At 28.3% G+C, this 20,583-nt stretch overlaps 1 protein-coding gene across 3 annotated transcripts; it reads left to right on the top strand.

The window, feature by feature from the left end:
* Positions 1-6,685: 6,685 nt before the first annotated feature.
* fln (flightin) lies at positions 6,686-12,070 on the top strand. 3 transcript variants are annotated; one of them, XM_964200.5, is made up of 3 exons: positions 6,686-6,845; positions 6,898-7,124; positions 11,699-12,070. In XM_964200.5, exons 2-3 carry the CDS (start codon positions 6,907-6,909, stop codon positions 11,988-11,990), a joined length of 510 nt encoding a protein of 169 aa, XP_969293.1. In that variant the 5' UTR covers positions 6,686-6,845; positions 6,898-6,906; the 3' UTR covers positions 11,991-12,070. The 3 variants fall into 3 exon arrangements, with proteins under 3 accessions (XP_969293.1, XP_008199784.1, XP_008199783.1); XM_008201562.3 differs by having other exon boundaries at positions 6,687-6,841; XM_008201561.3 differs by having other exon boundaries at positions 6,689-6,848.
* Positions 12,071-20,583: the final 8,513 nt, after the last annotated feature.

Raw genomic sequence — 20,583 nt, 5'->3', positions numbered from 1 at the left:
CCCCACAGGCATTTGTTATGTTAAAATTTATTTTTAGAAGATCAGTTGGTGGTATAACAAAACTCTTTCATACTCATTATTTGTATTAGCATGAGTTTAAGAGAATTTAATTAGTTGAATTGGATTCCTTACCATATGGCTACTAAATCAAAATTTGTAATTTAAAATCAAACAACTTTTATTGAGATATATTACATTAATATAATATTTTGCCGATAGATGGCTCATGATCTTAGGTTTTATGTATAATAATATTGAATTTTTGAATGAAACAACGTACCCCACCCTCCCCTAATCGTAAATTGTATTAAAAAACAACAAAACAAAGAACGCAAGATATACTCTCATGGACATCATTATCTGATACAAATCCTCGAAACCAATATTTTACGTTTTTTACGCGTAACAACAATTAACCATTCAAAATTTTCTTCCAAGAACATTAATAATAAAATAGTAACAAAAAATATTCCTACCGAAAAAGTATAGAGAAACAAAATGTGTAGATACTTCTAAAAAAAAAATTAAGAAAAATTTATAACCGGCGCCTCCACCATAATGTAACTCTTCATCCAAACCTAACAACAAACTTATTAACCAGTAAAAGTTAATTCTATTTACATATTTAATATTAATAATGTTTATAAAAGGCCGTAACTAGCGTAATTTTTTATTTATAAAGCATTAAACATTGAAACGTATACAAGCTAATTCTTTTAGGGTCAGCATTATTAGTAACTTATTAAATTCTAATATATCTAGAGTTTTAAAATTTTGTAAACGCTATAAACCGACTATTTTGAGTTTAATTAAATTATTTTTTAATTGGCTGAGTTTTCGGAACGATGAGAAATTAGTATCAACTTTGAAATTTTTTAATAATAATCATTTATTATTGCATATTTGAATTTACCTTTTGAAACTGAGTAAAATTTATCTTAGTTATTTGTTAGCACTTACTTTTTTCATGTAAATTTTTATTGCAAGTGTTTATTTAAAATATCACAGCTCTTGAACCCTTTACAATATGCGAATAATTCTTTTTGTATTCAATAACCAAAGGTTCGAAGGATCTTCAAAAATCTTCACGATTGTCAACTGTCAAATTGCAAGGCTACTACGATTCTTTTACAATGATGCTGAAAAAATCGTTATAACACAATTTCTTTCAAATGGAATGGCTTTATTTCAGAGTTAGGCGTAACCAGATTGCAATGTAATGAAATTAATAATTCTATAACAGATTAATTTAATTACAATGTAATCGGATTACTTTGTATTCTATTAGCTGTAACAAATTACATATTAATTCAATAAAAAAATAATCGATTACTTTGTAATTAAATACATTATAACAGAGATTATTTTAGAGAATCATCCCCTTAGTAGGTTAAATGGGGTATTTAAGTTTGAATTCCAGAAATCCGTCAAATATACATATACCATAAAATTGTTATTGGGATCTTTGCTGAAAAATTAAAAAACACGTGTGTAGGTTTTAAAAAATTTTTTTGTTTTTAATTTCATACTTAAGTAGAAAGAAAAATTAGTAATTATTTATGAGATGTATTTATAAAAATTGGTGTTTGAAGTTCCGGTTAAAGATAAAAACGTATGTTTTGGACATTTTGGAAATTAAAATAAAAATTCGTTATTTTTTAAGTTAGATCTATGAAAATTGGTATCTAAGCTTTTCTCAAAAAAATGAAGAAACAAATTACTATTATGTATAATGTAATTAAATAAAGTAATCACACTACACTGCAATTAGATTACTCTGTAATTAGTTACTCACATTAATTGAATAATTTGTTACAAAGTAATCAAATTACAAATTACAGGTTAATTGGAATTATTAATTATCAACTAGATTACATTTTGCCCAACAATGTTTTTTTAATAGCAGTCAAAAGAACATCGATTTTTATAGAGACTTGTTGCAACATCTTCTATATCTATATTTTGTAGTTTTTGAAATATTCACAAAAAACGAAATCTTAGCTCATTATTGCCATTTTTAATCGGGTAAACTTTCAAAAAATACGATAAAGTTGTGCTATTAATTTAAAAAAATGTTCGATTTGTCCACCCATTTTCATTCAAGAAACAACTGGCTGAGTTACTTTACATAATTCATTATGTTAGGTATAACAAACCATAATTAAATATTTTTGTTACAAATTCTAATGAATAATTTTGTCCAAAAAAGGATTCTCCTCCTTAAGTAGCACTTATTATTTTTTTAGTTTTCTTAAATCAAATTTTTACACTGTAGTTACTTAATCAATAACTGCGATTACATAGCACAAACAAAATTGCTTTTGATAGCGTTCAGTCGCCAGTTTAAAATTAAATCTGACCGCGAATGCAATTCGTTCCTACACGTGCAGTCAAAGCTTTGCACATGTATTATCTTTTAATTTTTGCTTCCACACCTTCTGTATAATTAGAAAATTCGAAATAAAAGCCAAAATGCTACAATTATTTGAATCAAGAATCAATTTAAAAAATATGGAAATAACAGCGACGCATGCACCAATTTTACGGTTGCGATTATTGTCACGCAAAGTCAACCAAATTATCATTTCTCGTGTTGTAAATTTTTCAGCTTTTGATGTGGAATGGTTAATTCGCTACAATGCATAAAATTTTGGATCCGATCCTGATTTCGGTCAAAACTTGGCAATCAACGTAAGGACAACTCATTGAGTAATTAAATGTTGGAAACAACACAAAAAGAACCAATCAATTATCTTATGTAATTATGAAACAATTTGTTTTATTTATTAAAATTTATTAGATTAGTTTTGGGAAATTCGTCAATTATGTAAATTATTTACAATGCAAAAGACAATAAATTAATATTGTTTTTTGTGAATTACTGCTATTTTATAGAAAGGCGTAAATTGTATTTGGCACATTATAAGTGAGTAGAAAAAAATCCCATAAATTATTGTGATGCAAATAAATTTACAGTTTGCTTTTACATAAAGAGGTGGAGAAGGAATGCATGTATTTTCTTCCCTTGCTATTTGCAGCCGTCTCGAAATTAGAATAACAGAAAAACACTGGTGTTTTTAAACGTTTGACGGCATAAAGTTGTTGGGTACGATTGATGTCCTTCTCACTTACATTAAGACAACGTGATTTAAAAATAGATCACATTAGGAGTGGACAAAACTCAACCTTACTATAACAATATAGCCGACTCTGAATTCTCACACACTTAAATTCGAAGGTTATTTCTACCATTTTTTAAGTTAAAATGCCAAGGACACAAAGCCTTCGTCTTAATAGTAGTAATAAAGTATTTAAATGAAAAAGAGATGTAAACTGTCTTACAAATTTCGCATTATGTTTATTAATTTTTTTAAGAGGAGAAACATTATCTAATAATAATTACCACTTACCCAGAAATTTGTGTTTGTTATTAAATATTTCGCCTTTTTGTTTATGCATGTGAATTTTTTTTGAATTTTTCTGCAACTTCTTTTAATCAAAATTAATATTAATTAGTTAGAATAAGTCGATGTACAAAAAAGTATACTTAATAAATGTCGCTTGCTTTGTTTAAAAAATACGCAAAAAATATCCCTAATCCCTAAAAATAATCATTTGGCCTTCGCTTGTTTTAGGAAAACACTAAATATCATAAAATTTCGATTAAATAATGTATTCATTACGAAGAGTTGTAGTAAATTTGTGAAAAAATTTTGTACTATTTCAGGTTTTCCATTCCAAAGTTTTTCAGCTTTACAGAATATAAATAGAAATTCTGTTTTTCGATTTATTCTTTTTTTTGGTTTCAGTTTTTCAGCCTTCCATTCTTCAGTTTCCAAGTTTTAATCTTTAAGTTTCTTAGTGTTTTCAGTATTTCAGTTTTCCACTTTTAAATTTTCCATTGTTTCACTCTAAAATCAATTTTTCAGTTTTATAGTTTTTTAGCTTTTTCAGTATTTCGTATTTTTAGTGCCTATGTTTTTCAAGTTTTTCACCTCATTAGAATTTCTTTTCTAGTTTATAGTTAGTTTCATAGCTTTTTAGTTCCTACATTTTATAGTTTTTCATTCAGCTAAAAAATCAGTTTTTCAATCTTCTCGTTTTATAGTTTCTTAATGTTTTAGTCTCTAAACTATTAGTTTTTTCAGTGTTTTAGAATAGCATTCCCAAGTTTTTCAGTTTATTACTTTATTACAAGGTAGGTATGTCAGTTTATCAGTTCCTTAGTTTTTTCAGTTCCAGTTGTTCACTCCATCTGAACATCAGTTTGCACTTTGTAATTTTTTTCTAGTTTTTAGTTTCATAGATTTTTACTATAATTTTTGTCATTCCGAACATTTACTGTTTTTTTTCAATACTTTAAAATTGCTTTTCTTAGGTCTTTTAGTTTTTCACCCTTAATTTTCACTTTTCATTTTCTAATTTTTTCTCTTGTCTCGTAGCCCTTCAGTCATTAAATGCGGTTTCTTAGAACTTAAGTCTTTTCACAGTATTTCATAATTTAATGCCTATGTTATTCAGTTTTTCAGTCCATTACAATATTAGTATACCAATTTCCTTTTTTTAGTTTCACAGCTTTTTAGTCATCAGTACATTTCCTGATTTTTTCAGTATTTTAGATTTCCAGTTCCTACATTTAGTTTTTTACTCTGTCAATAAATCAGTTTTTTAATTTGGTGTTTTTGTTTTATAATTTCTTATTTTTTCAGCTTTTCAGTATAACATTTACTTTCTTAGAGTTTTAGTCTCTTCTAGTTTCTTCAGTTCCTTCTTAGTTTTGTCAGTGTATTTCAGATTATCAGTTACTAAGTTTTTCAGTTTTTTTACTTTTTCAATTTTATCGTTTCATAGGTTTTCAGCCTTCCAGTCATTCGGTCAATTAGATTTTAGTCTCTAATTGGTTTCTTAGTTTTTTTCAGAATTTCATATTTTTATATCCAGTTACTCACTTCAGTAGAAGATCAATTTTGCAATTTTTTTCTCCTAGTTTATAGTTTCATAGCTTTTTAAATATTCCTAGCATTTTCGGTACTCCAGTTTTTCAAATTCTACATCTTTTAAATTTTCACTCTACTGTAAAAAAATTAGTTTTTTTCTTCTCAATTTTTTTCTTGTTTTCTACTTTCTTAAATTTCCAGTCTTTCAGTCTAAGTTTCTAAGTTTCTTAGTTTTTTCAGTACTTCAGACTTTCAGTTCCTAACTTTTTCAGTTTCCCACTTTGTTCGTAAATCAGTTTATTAATGTCTTTTTTTCTACTAATTTTATAGTTTCCTAGGCTTTCAGACTTTCAGTCCTTCAGTTTCTTAGAGTTTTAATCTCTAGTTTCTTCGTTTTTTCAGTTTCTTCCTTTATTAGTAAATTTGGTAATCAGTTTCTTTTTTATAGTTTTATAGTTTTTTTAGCCTTTCAGTTCTTCAGTTTTTTGGTGTGTCAGTCCTTCAATTTTTTAATATTTCAGTGTCTTAATTTTTCACAGTGCTTCAGTTTTACTAAATTTTAAATCGTAAGTGTTTTCCATTTTCATAGTTTTTTCCATTTTCTCTTTCTCAGTCTTTTAGTTTATCAGAATTTTAGCTTTTCGGACTGTCGTCCCGTTTCTGTCGTCATATCAATTTGGAAATCGATTATAAAGCCCAAATTATTTAAAAGAGTTTTAAATTACCCAAATTATGCTTGTGATTGACTCGCTTAAAGTAAAAGTTTCTGTGAAAATACTGCAATGAATATAGTAAAAAATTTCAGCAGACTTATCTTATATAAACATTTATACAATCAATTTTATTAATTTTGTTGTTTATCATTGTTATAGTATTATGACATAACACATAAATGAAAATTTGTAAAATTCTAAGACTGTTTACTAAGTCAACAAAATAAACGGCGAAAAACTGTTAGATAATTGAGTTTTGTTTTACTTCTTTCTTTTCTTCTCATTAGACGACTTGTGGAAACACCGTGGACAAAAAATAGACATTAAATTTTTGCCAAAATTTTTACGTTTCAGATTTTGTTGTATTTCTTCACACAAGGAAGAGGAAAGAATAAAAAGATTACACGCTTGGCGAATTATATCATTATGTCACAACAGCTTATTTTGCGGTAAAAAAATTGAACAGTTGCCAACAGTTGTTGTTTAACGAATTAATTTATCTACAAGAAGTGCACATCCGTTTACGCAGAAATTATTAGTCTGGGATTGCTCTTACTATAAAATTCCCCAATTAATTAGACGACCTTCGTATGAAAAATGTGCAAACATTCCAATGTATTGTAAGGTTTTTGGAAATCCGCCGACACTAAATTTACGCATTGTATTATTTCTTGGTCCAGAATTAATTAAAACGTTTGATTTGTGTCCTGACGCAAAAACTCACATTGTTTCCAGTCCCCAATCTCATTTCGACTCTATTTATGTATGTAAGACTGCGACACAAATAGTACACCTGCCAAAACCTCTCCGAACTGCCAATGTCCGAGATTGATTGCTTTATTGACATTAAGCGAGGAATTGAGGTTGTACAACACTTGTTCTCCTTCCGTTCCTGCTCTCTCACCAGCAAATATCTTTCCCGAAATGAAGCGTTGAATGAGTAAAACATTAAAATAGTCCCAGCAATAATACAGTGACTCAAATATGCAATATAAATACCCACTGGCATTATTAACGCAGTCCCGTGTGTTTTACTGGGGTCAGCAGGGTTAAGGTGGCTCTAGTAGGGATAAATAAAGGATAGCCAGTGTGATTGGCAACGCATAATTAGGCGGGGAGGATTACCGTCCGTTTAAAACTCTCGATGTGTTAGATCACCAAAAGCTCTTTTAACGATCTCCATTTCGGAAAGTTGGTAGTGAGTTGTGTGGTGGTGATTATTCCGAGTTTCATTTTGCGAATTTTAGATCTTTGGGATGGATGACGAAGGGGGAGATTGGTTTGCGGATGCTGGTGATGATACGCCAGCTGCTGCGGAAGCGGCGCCTGCTGAGGCCGCTGCGGCTGCAGGAGGTGAGGCTCCAGCTGCCGAAGGGGAAGCGCCACCAGAGGCCGCCGAGGGGGATAAGAGGGAAGTCGCAGAAGAGGAGTATTTGGATCCCGATAAACTCTTGCTATTTAAACACTGGATAAGGTAGGGATCGTTTGACACTATTTTAAACTGGAGGACAATGGGATTATGTAATCGCACGTTCTGTTTTGTAATTAATTTTGCGTTCAAGAAACTTTGTGAGAAAATCAGGAGAAAAAACCGGATTGTGTCATTAATTTTTTCGAGTTATTTAAAAATTCACATTATTTGAAACTTGGTAGGAATAATTTTCAATGCCTTGACTCCAAGAAAGCAAAAATTGAAATTGGTATCTGAAAGCGTTCCGGAGATAATGAGCACTTAAACCGTATTTGTTTTTTTCTAGTCTATAGCTACTATATTTTTTGCAAAAATATTATATGAAGTTTTCCAGCTGTAAATTGACCTTTGTAAAGTATTAAAACTGCCAAAACTAAGTATAGAAGAATTTTTTTCGGGCTTAATTTCTTCTCTTGTCCTTGAGAAAATAGGAATATTCCATTTAAGAAATAATATTAATAAGTTATGGTCTTTTAAATAGTACGTCCTACCCTTAAACTTTTAGACTTGATGAACTTTAGCAACTTTAAAAAAATTCATAAATAAGTAGAGTTCGAATTCCTAGTACTTTGCTAATCCGTTATTTGTCGACAAAAAAATTAAGTTTAAAATTTAAAAAAAATAAGTTTTTAAATTTAAAAAATTTAAAAACTTTAAATTAAAACTTTAAAAACTTTAAATTTTTTTGCTTATCTGCTGATTTTTCTTGCTAATTTTGATAATTTTCAAGTTTGTGAAGTCTTTTTGGCTTTAATATTATCTAATAACTGTTTCAAAACTATAAAAACGCCGACATCGCATTTTCTCTCAAAACTGTTAGTCATAACTTATTCATGCACTTCAAAAAATTAATAGCTAATACAATTTATAGTTTCAGTGAAAGAAATTAAGTACTAAGTACTTAAGTTAAGTACAAACTTTAGCAATTTTAAAAAAATTCTTCGAAAATTCGATTATCAAATGCAGAAAAATTATTCATTTATCGCAGCGATTTCCAGGGCTGTGACATTTTTACTGACCCCTTGCATAAACATTACGCCAAAAAATTGACATAAATAAGTAGAGTTCGAATTCCTAGTACTTTGCAAATCCTTTATTTGTCGACAAAAAAATTAAAAGTTTTTATATTTTTTAAATTTTTTTGTTTAAATTTAAATTTTTAAAAATTTTAAATTTTTTGTCGACAAGAAAATTTTGTTTATATGCTTATCTGCTGATTTTTTTTGCTAATTTTGGTAATTTTCAAGTTTGTGAAGTCTTTTTGGCTTTAATATTATTAAATATTAATTTAATATTAATTATTATTAATATTGGCGTTTTTATAGTTTTGAAGCAGCTGATAAAAGTTTTAAAAATTTATAGTTTTTCGAATGAATTAACTTTCGTCATTTTGAAACGTCGTGGTGAAAAATTTGACGAATGAAATTTGGCCAAGTTCCGAAAATCTTAGTAATGAGCTTGGAACGCAAGTTTAATAATTTAATTTTAAAAAGCACTGGTTTAAAAGCAATATTTTTGAATAAGAAGTTATTTTTAGTGCAAAATCTTATACCAAAAAAAAACATTACCGCAATAAGGTGCCATTAAAATGTTTTAACTAACTTGAAAAGTTAATATATTTTCGAAAAAATGTACTTTTGATTACTTTAAGTTACTTGATGTACTAATTAATTTTTTTTCATAAAGGTTTGTTTTTGTTAAACATTAGACATTTCTTTTTTGAAAAAAGTTTATAGCATAGTTTCCAGTTTTTGAGATTTTTTTTATTCATATTTCACTTAACTTTTGACCTTATTTTAGCGCTTATTTCCATAATTTTTATGCTAAAAAATCCGAACTCTAGTCATATTATTACCAACAACTAAATACGTGTTACTCAGTTTGAGGCAAATTTGAAAATGCAATAAATAATGGGTAGTAACCATTAAAAATTTTAAGTTTTAAGTTGGAGTCAATTTTTCGTAGTCCCGGATGTTCAGCCATTTTAAAAATAATAATTACAATAAAAGTTGAACTAAGAATGTTTAATTTTAGTCTTGAATAAAATGTCAAAGCTGTAGTTACTATCGTAATAATAAAAAACTATTACAGCAAAACGAATTTAATTAATTTTTATCAAATTTAAGGTGTTTACGATATATTTTATCGCTGAAAAAGCTAAACATTTTGATTTTCATATTTTTAATTCTTTAAGTGAAATTAACACATTAACAAATTCCCTTGGCATTTAAGATAAAGTTTATACACCAAGTAATACTTTGGATTCTAATTAAAACATTTTATCTACGATCATCAAATAATATAACCATTACTGTTGCGAAAGTTCCACTGTAAATTTTCATTTTATCCATCGACAAATTAAAAGAAGTCTCTGATTGGTTTTCACCCATGGGTAAAATTGACAGAATTTTTTATCCATTGGGATTGGGACCAATCAAAATTGAAAATATTGGAATTTTATCTTTTCCACCACTTTTATGTTGGCAATTGTGTGCCGTAACCGCAGCAATATAACCAAACAAGCCAAATCAGCTGACAACAAAAACAAACAGCTAATTATTTAGTCGGAACTAGTAGTGAAATCTGTGATTGTTCAAGCAGTTTTTTGTGACAGAAAGTTATTTAAAATGTTGGAAGAAGAGAATGAAATGACCTGCACGCCACCTGACATTCGCAATATCGCAACGAGTGCAATAGAAAATCTTCTACCACAAAAATCGCGGCACAAATATGAGTGTGTTTATGAAAGGTTTTTAAAATATTTTTTTTTTTTGGTTATTTGATCGTAGATAAAGTATAGTATTATACTCGCAAGTAAAGGTTTTTATCCACTCAAATGATTACATGCACTCGCCTTCGGCTCGTGCAGCAAACTTCATTTTTGTGGATAAAAACCTTCTTTACTTGCTCGTGTAATAATATACTATTTTTTTTGTCTGGAATAGGTGTTCTTTAAAAAATCTAAGAGGGTAAGCTCTATGATAACTATAGTAAGACAAAAAGAGTTACATTTTTCATAGAATATACCTATCGTTTGTTCTTGATCTATTTTTATCAAAAAACACACTTGTAGGTAGACAGAAAAGTATAAGTGATGTTTAAATAATAATGTTGTAGGTTTTTTATTACTTTTTGATTGCACTGTTTCTTTATATTATTATTAACATGAATTATCTGTTGAGTTGTTGAGTACGTACAAAAATATTCGTTTTTATAATGTAAATAACTAATATTATTAAAAAAAAAACTTGTCTTGACTCGAAACTAATGTCAAGTTCAATCTCATTAACATCTGTTTGGAAAAAAATGCTACAGTTTTCATGGAAAAAAACTACATATTTTTCAAAATATTTCGAATAGGGTTGAAGAAATAAAATAGGATAAGGAACGATGTTCTAAATCTCTCTATATTTTTTGTTGTTCCTTTATTTTATATAACGCACAATTTTTGGTTATTGAAAATACGATACCTTTGACTTTCTTGAAGAAATGAGACATTTTTAAGTAATACATAAATTATAAAAATCTATAAAATTGTGTTCGTTAACTTAAGAAGAACGATATTATTTTTTTGAGTGGGACATTGCACGTTTATTCCTATTTTCAATTGGTTCTCACAAATTTATACTAATTTTGCTTTATCTATTTTCTTGTTTATTACTCACAAATTTATTACTTTATTAGTTAAAAATCATGGTAATAAGCGTAATAATATTATTTGTCATAATTATAATTCAAAACCATGACTTTTTAAAATTGTGTTTAAAATTTAAGTTAATTCACATTCGCACTAAAGTGAAGTCCAGTTTAGTAAATATTTAATTGCAGTCAAATTATTAATTTCCATTCATTATAAATTATAAGAAAAATTTTTAGTTTATTTTCCTTAAGTTACGCTAAGAAAATTCAAACTCCTCGTTTAAATCGCTTTTTAAAACAAAATTTCCCAATACTTGGAAATCTTTAGGAATTATTAGAAAAAGCAAATATTTATTCACACTGTAATTTTTGTGTAAAATAATATAGAATTGGTCACTCCTCAGTACTCACTATTACTATATTAAAAAAATTAGTTTGTAAATTGTAATTAATAAAACAGTAAGAAACATGTTCATTTTAGTATCGTTTGGCTATGAAGTTTACGTAGTTTTAAAAATAACTTCAAAAAAGCTTGTTTTCTCTAAGGTATTACTTAGCAATGTGGTTAAAAACCTTTAGTAATAATTGCACACTTAAAAACTAATTTTGTGTTTGGCAGCCTGTGTTTTTGTGACACGTTGAATTTATTTATCGTGCATGACACGAATAATTAACTCAAAAAATACAACCTTCCAATTCCACCAGAAAATGAGTAAAAATTTCGTAATACTGCAGAGTTTAAAATACTTCATTTAGGAACAACTACCAAAATTACATTTGGTTGCCTTCCCAAGTGGAGCTATTAATACGCCAAACAATAGACAGACTTTCGAGCCCTTGAACACTTTATTTTTATAAATAACGAAATTTATTTAAAATTTAAATCTTGGAATGAGACTAGGAAGTTTGTGAGATCACCTGTTCTTTATTTATTTCAGGCCGAAATTTCTGCAATACAAATACTTGTACGACTACAGACACAATTATTACGACGATGTGATTGATTATTTGGACAAGAGACAGAAAGGGTTACGTAGAGATATTCCACATCCGCAAACATGGGCAGAAAGGGCACTTCGAACGTACAACAGTAAAATTAATAAGATCGAAAGGTTTAGGAATTTAGTTGAAGATACGAAGCTTGTGACTCAAACGAAGATTAGTGGATCGTTCCAAATTCATCATTCAAAGAACTACATCACCAGAAGATATTCGTCGATTCTTGTTTAAAAGACACTGAAATTTATTTGTTATAAATATTTGCAATAGTACCGAAACAAGGAGATTAATTAAAGACTACTTTTATTTAACACGTGTTTTTATTTCACAATTAATAAAAAGTTATTGTCACAACTAAATTCAAAAGTAAATTTTTACTCTAGACTACGGATATGTAAAACTCAGGATATGAAAAGACGTACAAATAAAACGTCCCCGTCCTCGATAGTTCCATTAATGTCGCCAGAGGCGCAGTTGTTGCATTACCATTAAGTTTTCAGGGCAATAAATTTATAAAAATAGTTGTAATTAAATAACGGTTAGGACAAGGCGAATAAAAAAAATACAGGCAGATAGAGCATCAAATTCTCAATAATAGGAGATAAAAATAGTGCAAAAATTATATCTTAAACTATAATTAAAAAAATTTCAAAGTTTTACCGATTTGCACTCTGCCCCATATTTTTCAAAACGCTGCGAATACGGTTACAGATACAAGAAAAATGTCAAGAGGAAAGTTGTAGAGAATTAAATTTCCTTTAAAAAAGTCCGCGAGACCATATCTGTATCTTCAACCATTTAGGCTCCAAAATCATTCAAAGACGCTGAAGTGATGGATTTCCTTCATTTTGCCAGTGGTCAAATATTGGAAAATTAATTTATACCTAAACCGTTGAAGATAGACATATCGTGTCGCGGACTTTTTTGTAGAAAATTTAATTCTCTACAACCTTGTTTCTTTCAATTTTTTGTATCTTCAACCGTAATCGCTACGTTTGCAAAAATAGAAGATGGAACGCAAATTGATAATTCTAAGCGATAATTTTTTGAGCACCGTTGCCTTTTTATTAAAACGCTGCAAATACGGTTGAAGATACAAAAAAGTGTAAGGAACTACGTTGTAGAGAATTAAATTTGCTACAAAAAAGTCCGCGACACCATATTTCTATCTTCAACGGTTTAGGTATAAATTCACTTGACCACCGGCAAAAAGAAGGAAATCCGTCGCTTGAGCATATTTAAACGTCTTCAAAGCCTAAACCGTTGAAGATAAAGATATGGTCTCGCTGACTTTTTTAAAGAAAATTTAATTCTCTACAACTTTCTTCCGAACATTTTTCTTGTATCTTTAACCGTATTCGCAGCGTTTTAAAAAATACGGAAAAGAGCGCAAATTTTAAATTTTAAATAATTTTTTTCTCATATTTCTCATGAAAATTTGAGTCCTCAGTTTTTCTGAGTCTGTTTAGAATGCAAAGCTCAACATTTCTGCATTTTTTTCCAAGTAATTAGTGAACTGCTTGAATTTCAATTAATTTAAAACGATTTGACACTGAGACGGTATAACGCTAGAAGCGCCCTCATTTTACTCTGCCGTACTATTTTTTTTGGGTTCAGAAAATCCTGCGACTTTTTATCTCGTTTCGCCTCCTAAGTTATAGTCCTTCATACTCTAGACGTATTATTTTTGACTTAGCATCACTTTGTTGTTGTCGTTATTTGTGAAATATGACTGCAAACGGCTGTTAAATTCGCGAGAACATGACATAAATTACGGGGTTTACTATCTAATTATACCGTTGATTTTTGAAAAATTTTGAAAATTAATATGACAATGTTTATTACGGTGGAGCCAAATTTAATTGCCCAGATTTATGATGTGATGACAAGGTGTTTCCAACCAAATTGGCACGCTTTAATCGTCATTGGTTAAAAAAAAATCGTCTACAAGTAGGTATTGATATTTTTAGTTGCGAAGTGTTGAATGAATTAACGGCGAAACACTTATTTATTCATTATCTAAAACGGCGCGAGTTTAGTTACGTTAATAAGAATTTTCATTGATCGTAATATAGCTTGAACTATTCCATAAACGTTCGAAAAAATCTTGCTACATTTTAAGACAAATATAGAGATTTGATTCCATTTTTGCTATTATTTTACAATAAAACTAGTTAGCTTAAAAACGAAATTAAAGTTATTGTTAAATGATCTGCAATGCTAGTATATGGAAATATTAAGTCATTTTTATTTCAGTTTATTCAGAATACCATTTCGAATTATTGAACAAAAATGAAAATTTATTAAGTTCTTCGACAATTTTTTTGCTTATTCTTGAGAATCTTTGCTCGATTTGTATTAGGTAAGAAACTCAAAAGGGTGTTTGAAAGTTTAAAAAAGAAAGAACAACTAATTTTTTGCCACAATTTTAACATTTTTCTACTGTGACTTCGAAACCTGTTTTCACAAGATTTTCCAAAATAAATAAGTTTCATGTTCAATAACGAACTAAGCTGAGTAAAATTAGATAAAATCAACATCATTCTCGATCAAATCTAGTGTTTTTCAACCGCTCTTTGAAATTAAAGAAAAAAAACAAAAATTACAATTTTCTAATTACATCCTAATTTTGAATAAAATTTTTAAATGATTAAATGATTTAAATGATTTTTAAATACAAGTTCATTATTGTTTGAAGTCGAAATCCTTTTGAATAAATTTTTTTTTCTACAAAAATTAGGAAACTTGCGGAGATGATTCGTTAAAAAAAATTAACTTAACTAAAATAAGTTTAAATTAATATCATTCTAGATCAAATTTTACCACTCGAAAAAAGCAAAAATTACAATTTTTTCATCATATTTTTGAATTAAGTTTTGCGAATATTTGTGTTACTGTGTGAAAAACGTTGAAAACACAAAAAACTTCGTGATTTTTGGTTTGTTTTAGTGCCATCTCCAAACTTAAAATTTTAACTTAAAAACAGAACATAATTTTCAACTAAATGCTGTGGTATTTTGGTTTATTTTGACGAATTTTTTCTTAAAAAGTTAGCTAAATCGATAGAAACTAGCATCAATTTTCATTTATTTTGTGATTTTTAGATACAAGTTCTTGCAAAATAAATCAATCTCGATTACATTAATTTTAATCTAATTTTGAGATTGTTAATGCAATTTTAGGTAAATTTTTCAAAAAAAACTGAGTTTGTACCTCAATCAGCCTCGAAGAAGACTAAAATAACAATAATTTTAATATAATTGAGTGACTTTTGGCTTTGTTTTTATTAAAATTTTACGAAATAATTGCGTTTGTGGCTGAAAAACGTGCTGAAAAAAAGGCAAAAATAAATAATTTTGGATTAGAATGATGATTTTTTTGCATTCTTCTTGCAAAATGTCGGGAAAAAACTAATATTTAACATCTAAAGCATGTTTAAATGCTCAAGAAAAACAGAAATAACATTATTTTTGGCCAAAATTTATTGTTGTTAAAAAAATGGTGCTAAACTTAACTTGGTGCTTCCTTGGTCTTCTTTAGCAAAATTTCGCAAAAAACTGAGTTTAACAACATTTTTGATCAAGATTTTTATCAGTTTTATCAATTTCTATCTAATACGACGTCACATATTACATTTGAATAAATTCTCAACCAGAAATACATTTATTTTGCTCAAATTCAATAATGTGATTGATAAATCACAGTTGTTGATGTGAGTTCATTTGAAAAATGTTTAGATAAGTAACCTTCATTTGTAAATGCATTTGATGTTTATTTCATAATTGCCGTAACAAATGTTTTGTTTAATTTGTTACCAAAATAAATATTTTTAATAACGAATTATTATTTTTTAAATAATTAAGGGCCAGTTTAATATTCGAATTTAAAGAAGCATTAAATTAAATGTTGTTGTTGTTTAGAATGTGTTTGTCAACAAAGCCGTAGTAACCAGCATATTATAAAAAACTTAATTTAATCCTCCTTTAAATTCGTTTATGAAATTGGCCTTTAGATTTTATAAAGAAAATTATATTATTTCTTTTTCACCTTTTTTTTTAATATCTTCGTTAATAGCAAGAGTTCGTCTTATGGAGACGACATCTTCAGGTCGATTTACTGTACAGTACATCGACTGCCTTTAAATTTATTTATTTTACGTGGTGATTTATTGCTTTTGTAAATTTATTTAAATAGTTTAATTTAAAATTTTAACTCGTGGAGTCAAAGATATATTTAATAATGTTTTAAATAATTCATATCTGCTTAATTTTTTCAGGTATACTTTTAATTTTTACAGACAAAAGAAGATCGACTTCTGTTGTTGCTTCTCATGTAGTGCATATTTAATACAATGTGTGTTTAAATGATTCTTATCTAGTTAACTTTGAAATTGGTTTACATTTAAAAAAATTAAAAAAAAAATTAAATAAAATTCAAAAAAATAGTTGTCAAATCTGTCAGTTGAGAAATTTAATTAAATTTATTTATTTTTTACTTTTATTAAAATGCTACTAAATTGTTACACTGTGTAAGAAAACACTTTTATTATCGAAATTCAAATTATTTAATTATCTAAATGCCTGTCATTAGTTATATGAAGCGGCATTTTCTGATTTTACATGAGAAATTCACAGACGACTAGATGATTTAAGAACACGTTGTATTAAGTAAATGGACTTGCTTTACATTTATTTACCGCTATTTTACTGTTAAACTTTGAAGAAAAAATACTTTTTGGTGGAGGCGCCGGTTATAAATTTTCTATTTTATTCTTTTTATATTAACAGGTAACAGGTAACAGGTAAATAGTCGTTAATTTTTTTACACTTGTGATCGGTGTTTGTTTTTTAACCCAACCGAATAATTAGCAATTTGAGTTACCAATAAATCAAATGAGCGATTTTAAATCACGACCAACTTATCATATTTCGAATTATTTTTATTCAGAATTAAATTTTTATTCGCTTTCTGTAGACGAGTGTTTAATGATCATAATCTTAAATACTTTAGAAGTTCTTTAACGACTTATCAATACTTACAAAACAGTTACAATTTTAGTATTGAGATTTTACATCACACAGCATGATGGGCGAACATGATGGTGACACTAAAGCGAAATACTAACTAATTTTTTAATTAACTAATTTTTAGATCCTTTTAGCGTCCTCAGAATGCTACTTTATATTAATATGGATTCCAAAATAACAAATGTTTTCACCGTTTTGCTTGTTATAATTTACACACTCGAACATTGTTTGGAAATAAATTATATGATCACCAACTTCAACTTAAACCTTTTAATTAGATATGGTCCAGTAACAACATTTTCTCTACTTGTAAGTAAATAAAATCGTTATCTTCAGTCCAATAACTCGTTTTTGAGATGACTGTCGGAGCACTTATTCCTGTGGCTTTGGGAAAAGAAATTTTCGAAGTGGTAGTGTTTCATCGTAATACTTGTTGGCCGCTTAATATGATAAGAGAAAATGCCCAAACAAAACTCAAGAGACAATGCTACGTTGTTAATGGCTGTCTATTCGTCATTGTGTTGCTACTTTTGAGCACATTAATTATCTACCTCCCATTTTTTGGAAATCAGAGAGAGCTTCTCTTATGTATTCAAGTTTTTGAGAAATATTTTGGCAAATGGTCTTTTATTCCCTACTATTTTTACTTTGTGGGATTTGCATTCCTGTATTATCAGTTTTTCAGACTTAGTTTCGGTTTTGTGTATATATTTCTAGAGACGCAATTACAATATTTCCTCATTGAAGAATATTTGTTTGAAACGTATCATATTGGTAATTTGAAACACTGGAAATATTTGCAAGACACTCAGTACCAAGAAGAAATCGGAAAATCCTTACGTCTTTGTATCGCACATCACAATGATTTAAAGAAGTATTGCTTAAAATGATGTAATCACTATTTTTAAGTGAATTATTTATAGGTTGGTGAAAACGAGTGTGAAACTTACCATCACAGCTATGCCAATTTTTCTACTACTTGGAGTTTTTCTTTACATTAGTAGCTTTGCCCACATTATAAACGTAACTTGTTTGCAAAAACTTGAAAATTCCTAAAGTAAAAGTTGTAGTTTGCGGACACTATGACCAACATTTTGAAAATACGAATGTTCTTGTTTCTCGCAAGTACTATGAGCATTACTATATTGTTTTGCTGGACAGGTCAACAGTTGATAAATGTGGTCTGTAGACAAATTACTCGTAACTGTTTTTCTAGTATTTTACTTTAGACAAGCAATATTTTTTTTACTTTGAGTGGAGCTCCTTGGTACTACTGGAATCTAGAAAACATTAAAACTCTCTTGATGTTTATAATGAATTGTACGAAAAATGAGAGTATTGTTTTGGCTGGGATTTGTTTAGACTACAAAATGTTTGTTACCGTGCGTGTTAGCACATTACGATTTGTGATTTTTAATTTAGTTTTTATTTCAGATGTGTCGAATTTCATTCTCGTATGCTGTTGTGTTGTTCAACTTTCGCAAACAAAGCCTCATTTAAAAATATGGACTATTACGTGTTATAAAAAAACAATAAAACTAATAAAGAAACAGTTCTGAAGTCCACACAAAATGCAGTTATTAGTTAAATTATCACTGCAAATTTATTTGGAAGAAATTATTAATTAATAGGTTCGTAATAATAATAATAATAATTTATTTCTATCAATTTATAAGGATGTGGTAACAAAATAACATAAAAATGATGTTAAGACATAAGTCAAAAAACCTGTCTACTATAGAATTCATATGGATCGAGATCCAAAATGTAGTCAAATATTTTCTTTTTAAATAAATTTAAATTACAAGGTGTATGTAGATGCAGAGGTAAACTATTGTATAGTTTTATTCCTGCATAATGAGAATTTTTTTCCGTCAGCGTAAGTTTGTGACTTGGATAAGTGTTGTACTTATGGTCGTTAGTGACATTAAATGGTAGATTCTGTTTAAAGAAAAATAAAAGTAATCTATATATGTATAAACCAGTTACTGTCAAAAAGTTATTGCTTTTAAAGATGTTCCTACAAGTTTCATTATATTTTAAGTTAAACATAGTTCTCATGACTTGTTTTTGAGCAACAAATACTTTTGCTATCTTTCCACATTGTCCCCAAAATATTCTACCGTAGCTTAGTAATGATTGAAAATTTGCGAAGTATATTATTCTTAGTTGTTCAATGTTAATGTATTTTTTTAAAACACGTATAGTAAAATGTACTGAGTTTAATTTTTTTAATAAATTATCTATATGATTAGTCCAGCTTAACTTATGGTCAATGCATATTCCCAGAAAATTAATTTTCTCTATTATTTCAATTTCTTTAGATGATATTACAATTTTATTCGGTTTCTCTGTATTCTTGTGATTACATATTGCAAAATGAATGCCGTAGGTTTTTTCAAAATTTAACACCAATTTATTTTCTTTAGTCCAGTTTATTACCTTATTCATGCATATCTTTGCTTCTTTAATTGTATCTGTCATATTTTCACCCCAAATTTATATGTTTGTGTCATCAGCAAAGTTAACTGCACTATTGTTGTCTGAGACTGTTAAAATGTTTAATAGGTCAGTTATATAAATTACGAAAAATAAAGGCCCTAGTATACCACCTTGAGGTACACCTTGTTTAATTAGAAGTTTATTTGATGTATATACAGTACTGTTTTTTGTTATTGTGACCTGCTGATACCTATTATTAAGATAAGATGTGATCAACTTTAACATAATTCCTCTTATGCCGTATTTCTTTAATTTACTTATTAGGATGGTATGATCTAGGTAATCCTGTAATTCCCTGTAACGGGAAATTACCTCAACTTAACATCAATATTACAGCATTTAGGTAAATAAAACAGCACTTTATGCATTTTACGATCGTATTTAATATGAGAGTGGAATTAGGTTACATTTTGTTGATATTATGTCTTATTTATTAACCACTGAAGAAATGTTACATTATGGTGGAGGCGCCGGTTATATAAGTGAATTTCTTATTTATCTCTATTTTTAACACCGTTTACCTAATAACTAACAAACTTAAAAGAAACTTTAAGACTACAAGTATATATCACAAAAATGTTTTTATGGCTTTCTGTTCTTTTTATAATTGTGAAAGAATTATTTAAGAAATCATAAATCTCACATTCAATGTCATAGCAAATAATTTTCAAATTACGAGTGACGCGTCAATTGGTAATCTGTTCTTTTGCTTAAAACATATTAATTTCTTCATTATTTTATAAAAAGTTGTAAAAAATAGTTATTTAATAAAAACTTTTTGTTACTAAACGGGTTTGCGGTCATCGATATAGTATATTACATCACGATAAATGTAAGTAACATATTACGTACGAATGGAAAATATTTCCACGAGTATGTAAGTGACTTACAATTCAAGTTGTATACTATACTTTTTCTAGGACCATCCAATACTAAGGTTATTTCGCCAAAATAGACAAACAATACATTTTCTGAAAAAGATGAAACACTATTTTTAAACGCAAATTTATGAATTTACTGTAAAAAACGTAAAAAACTTCGTAACGCTCTTTGGATTTTTCCGGGTGAATATCCGCTGTTGTATTTTCTGCTAGATGCCAAATTACTGGCGGTGTTCTAACAATTTCTTCAGTGGAGTCACTTTCACTCATTTTAACAATAAATAAAGTAATTAATAATAATAATAATTAAACCAAAATAACGCCAATGTAACGCCATGTGCATTCAACAATGATAACTAATAAATGTCAAATTAATTTGTCTAAGCTACTTGATTGATGCTTTGCCTTCTTATT

The sequence above is a fragment of the Tribolium castaneum genome, chromosome 1, assembly GCF_031307605.1.
Source record: "Tribolium castaneum strain GA2 chromosome 1, icTriCast1.1, whole genome shotgun sequence".
NCBI classification, from domain to species: domain Eukaryota; kingdom Metazoa; phylum Arthropoda; class Insecta; order Coleoptera; family Tenebrionidae; genus Tribolium; species Tribolium castaneum.
Note: the sequence above shows the minus strand (reverse complement) of the source record. Positions and strands in the feature narration are given on the sequence as shown.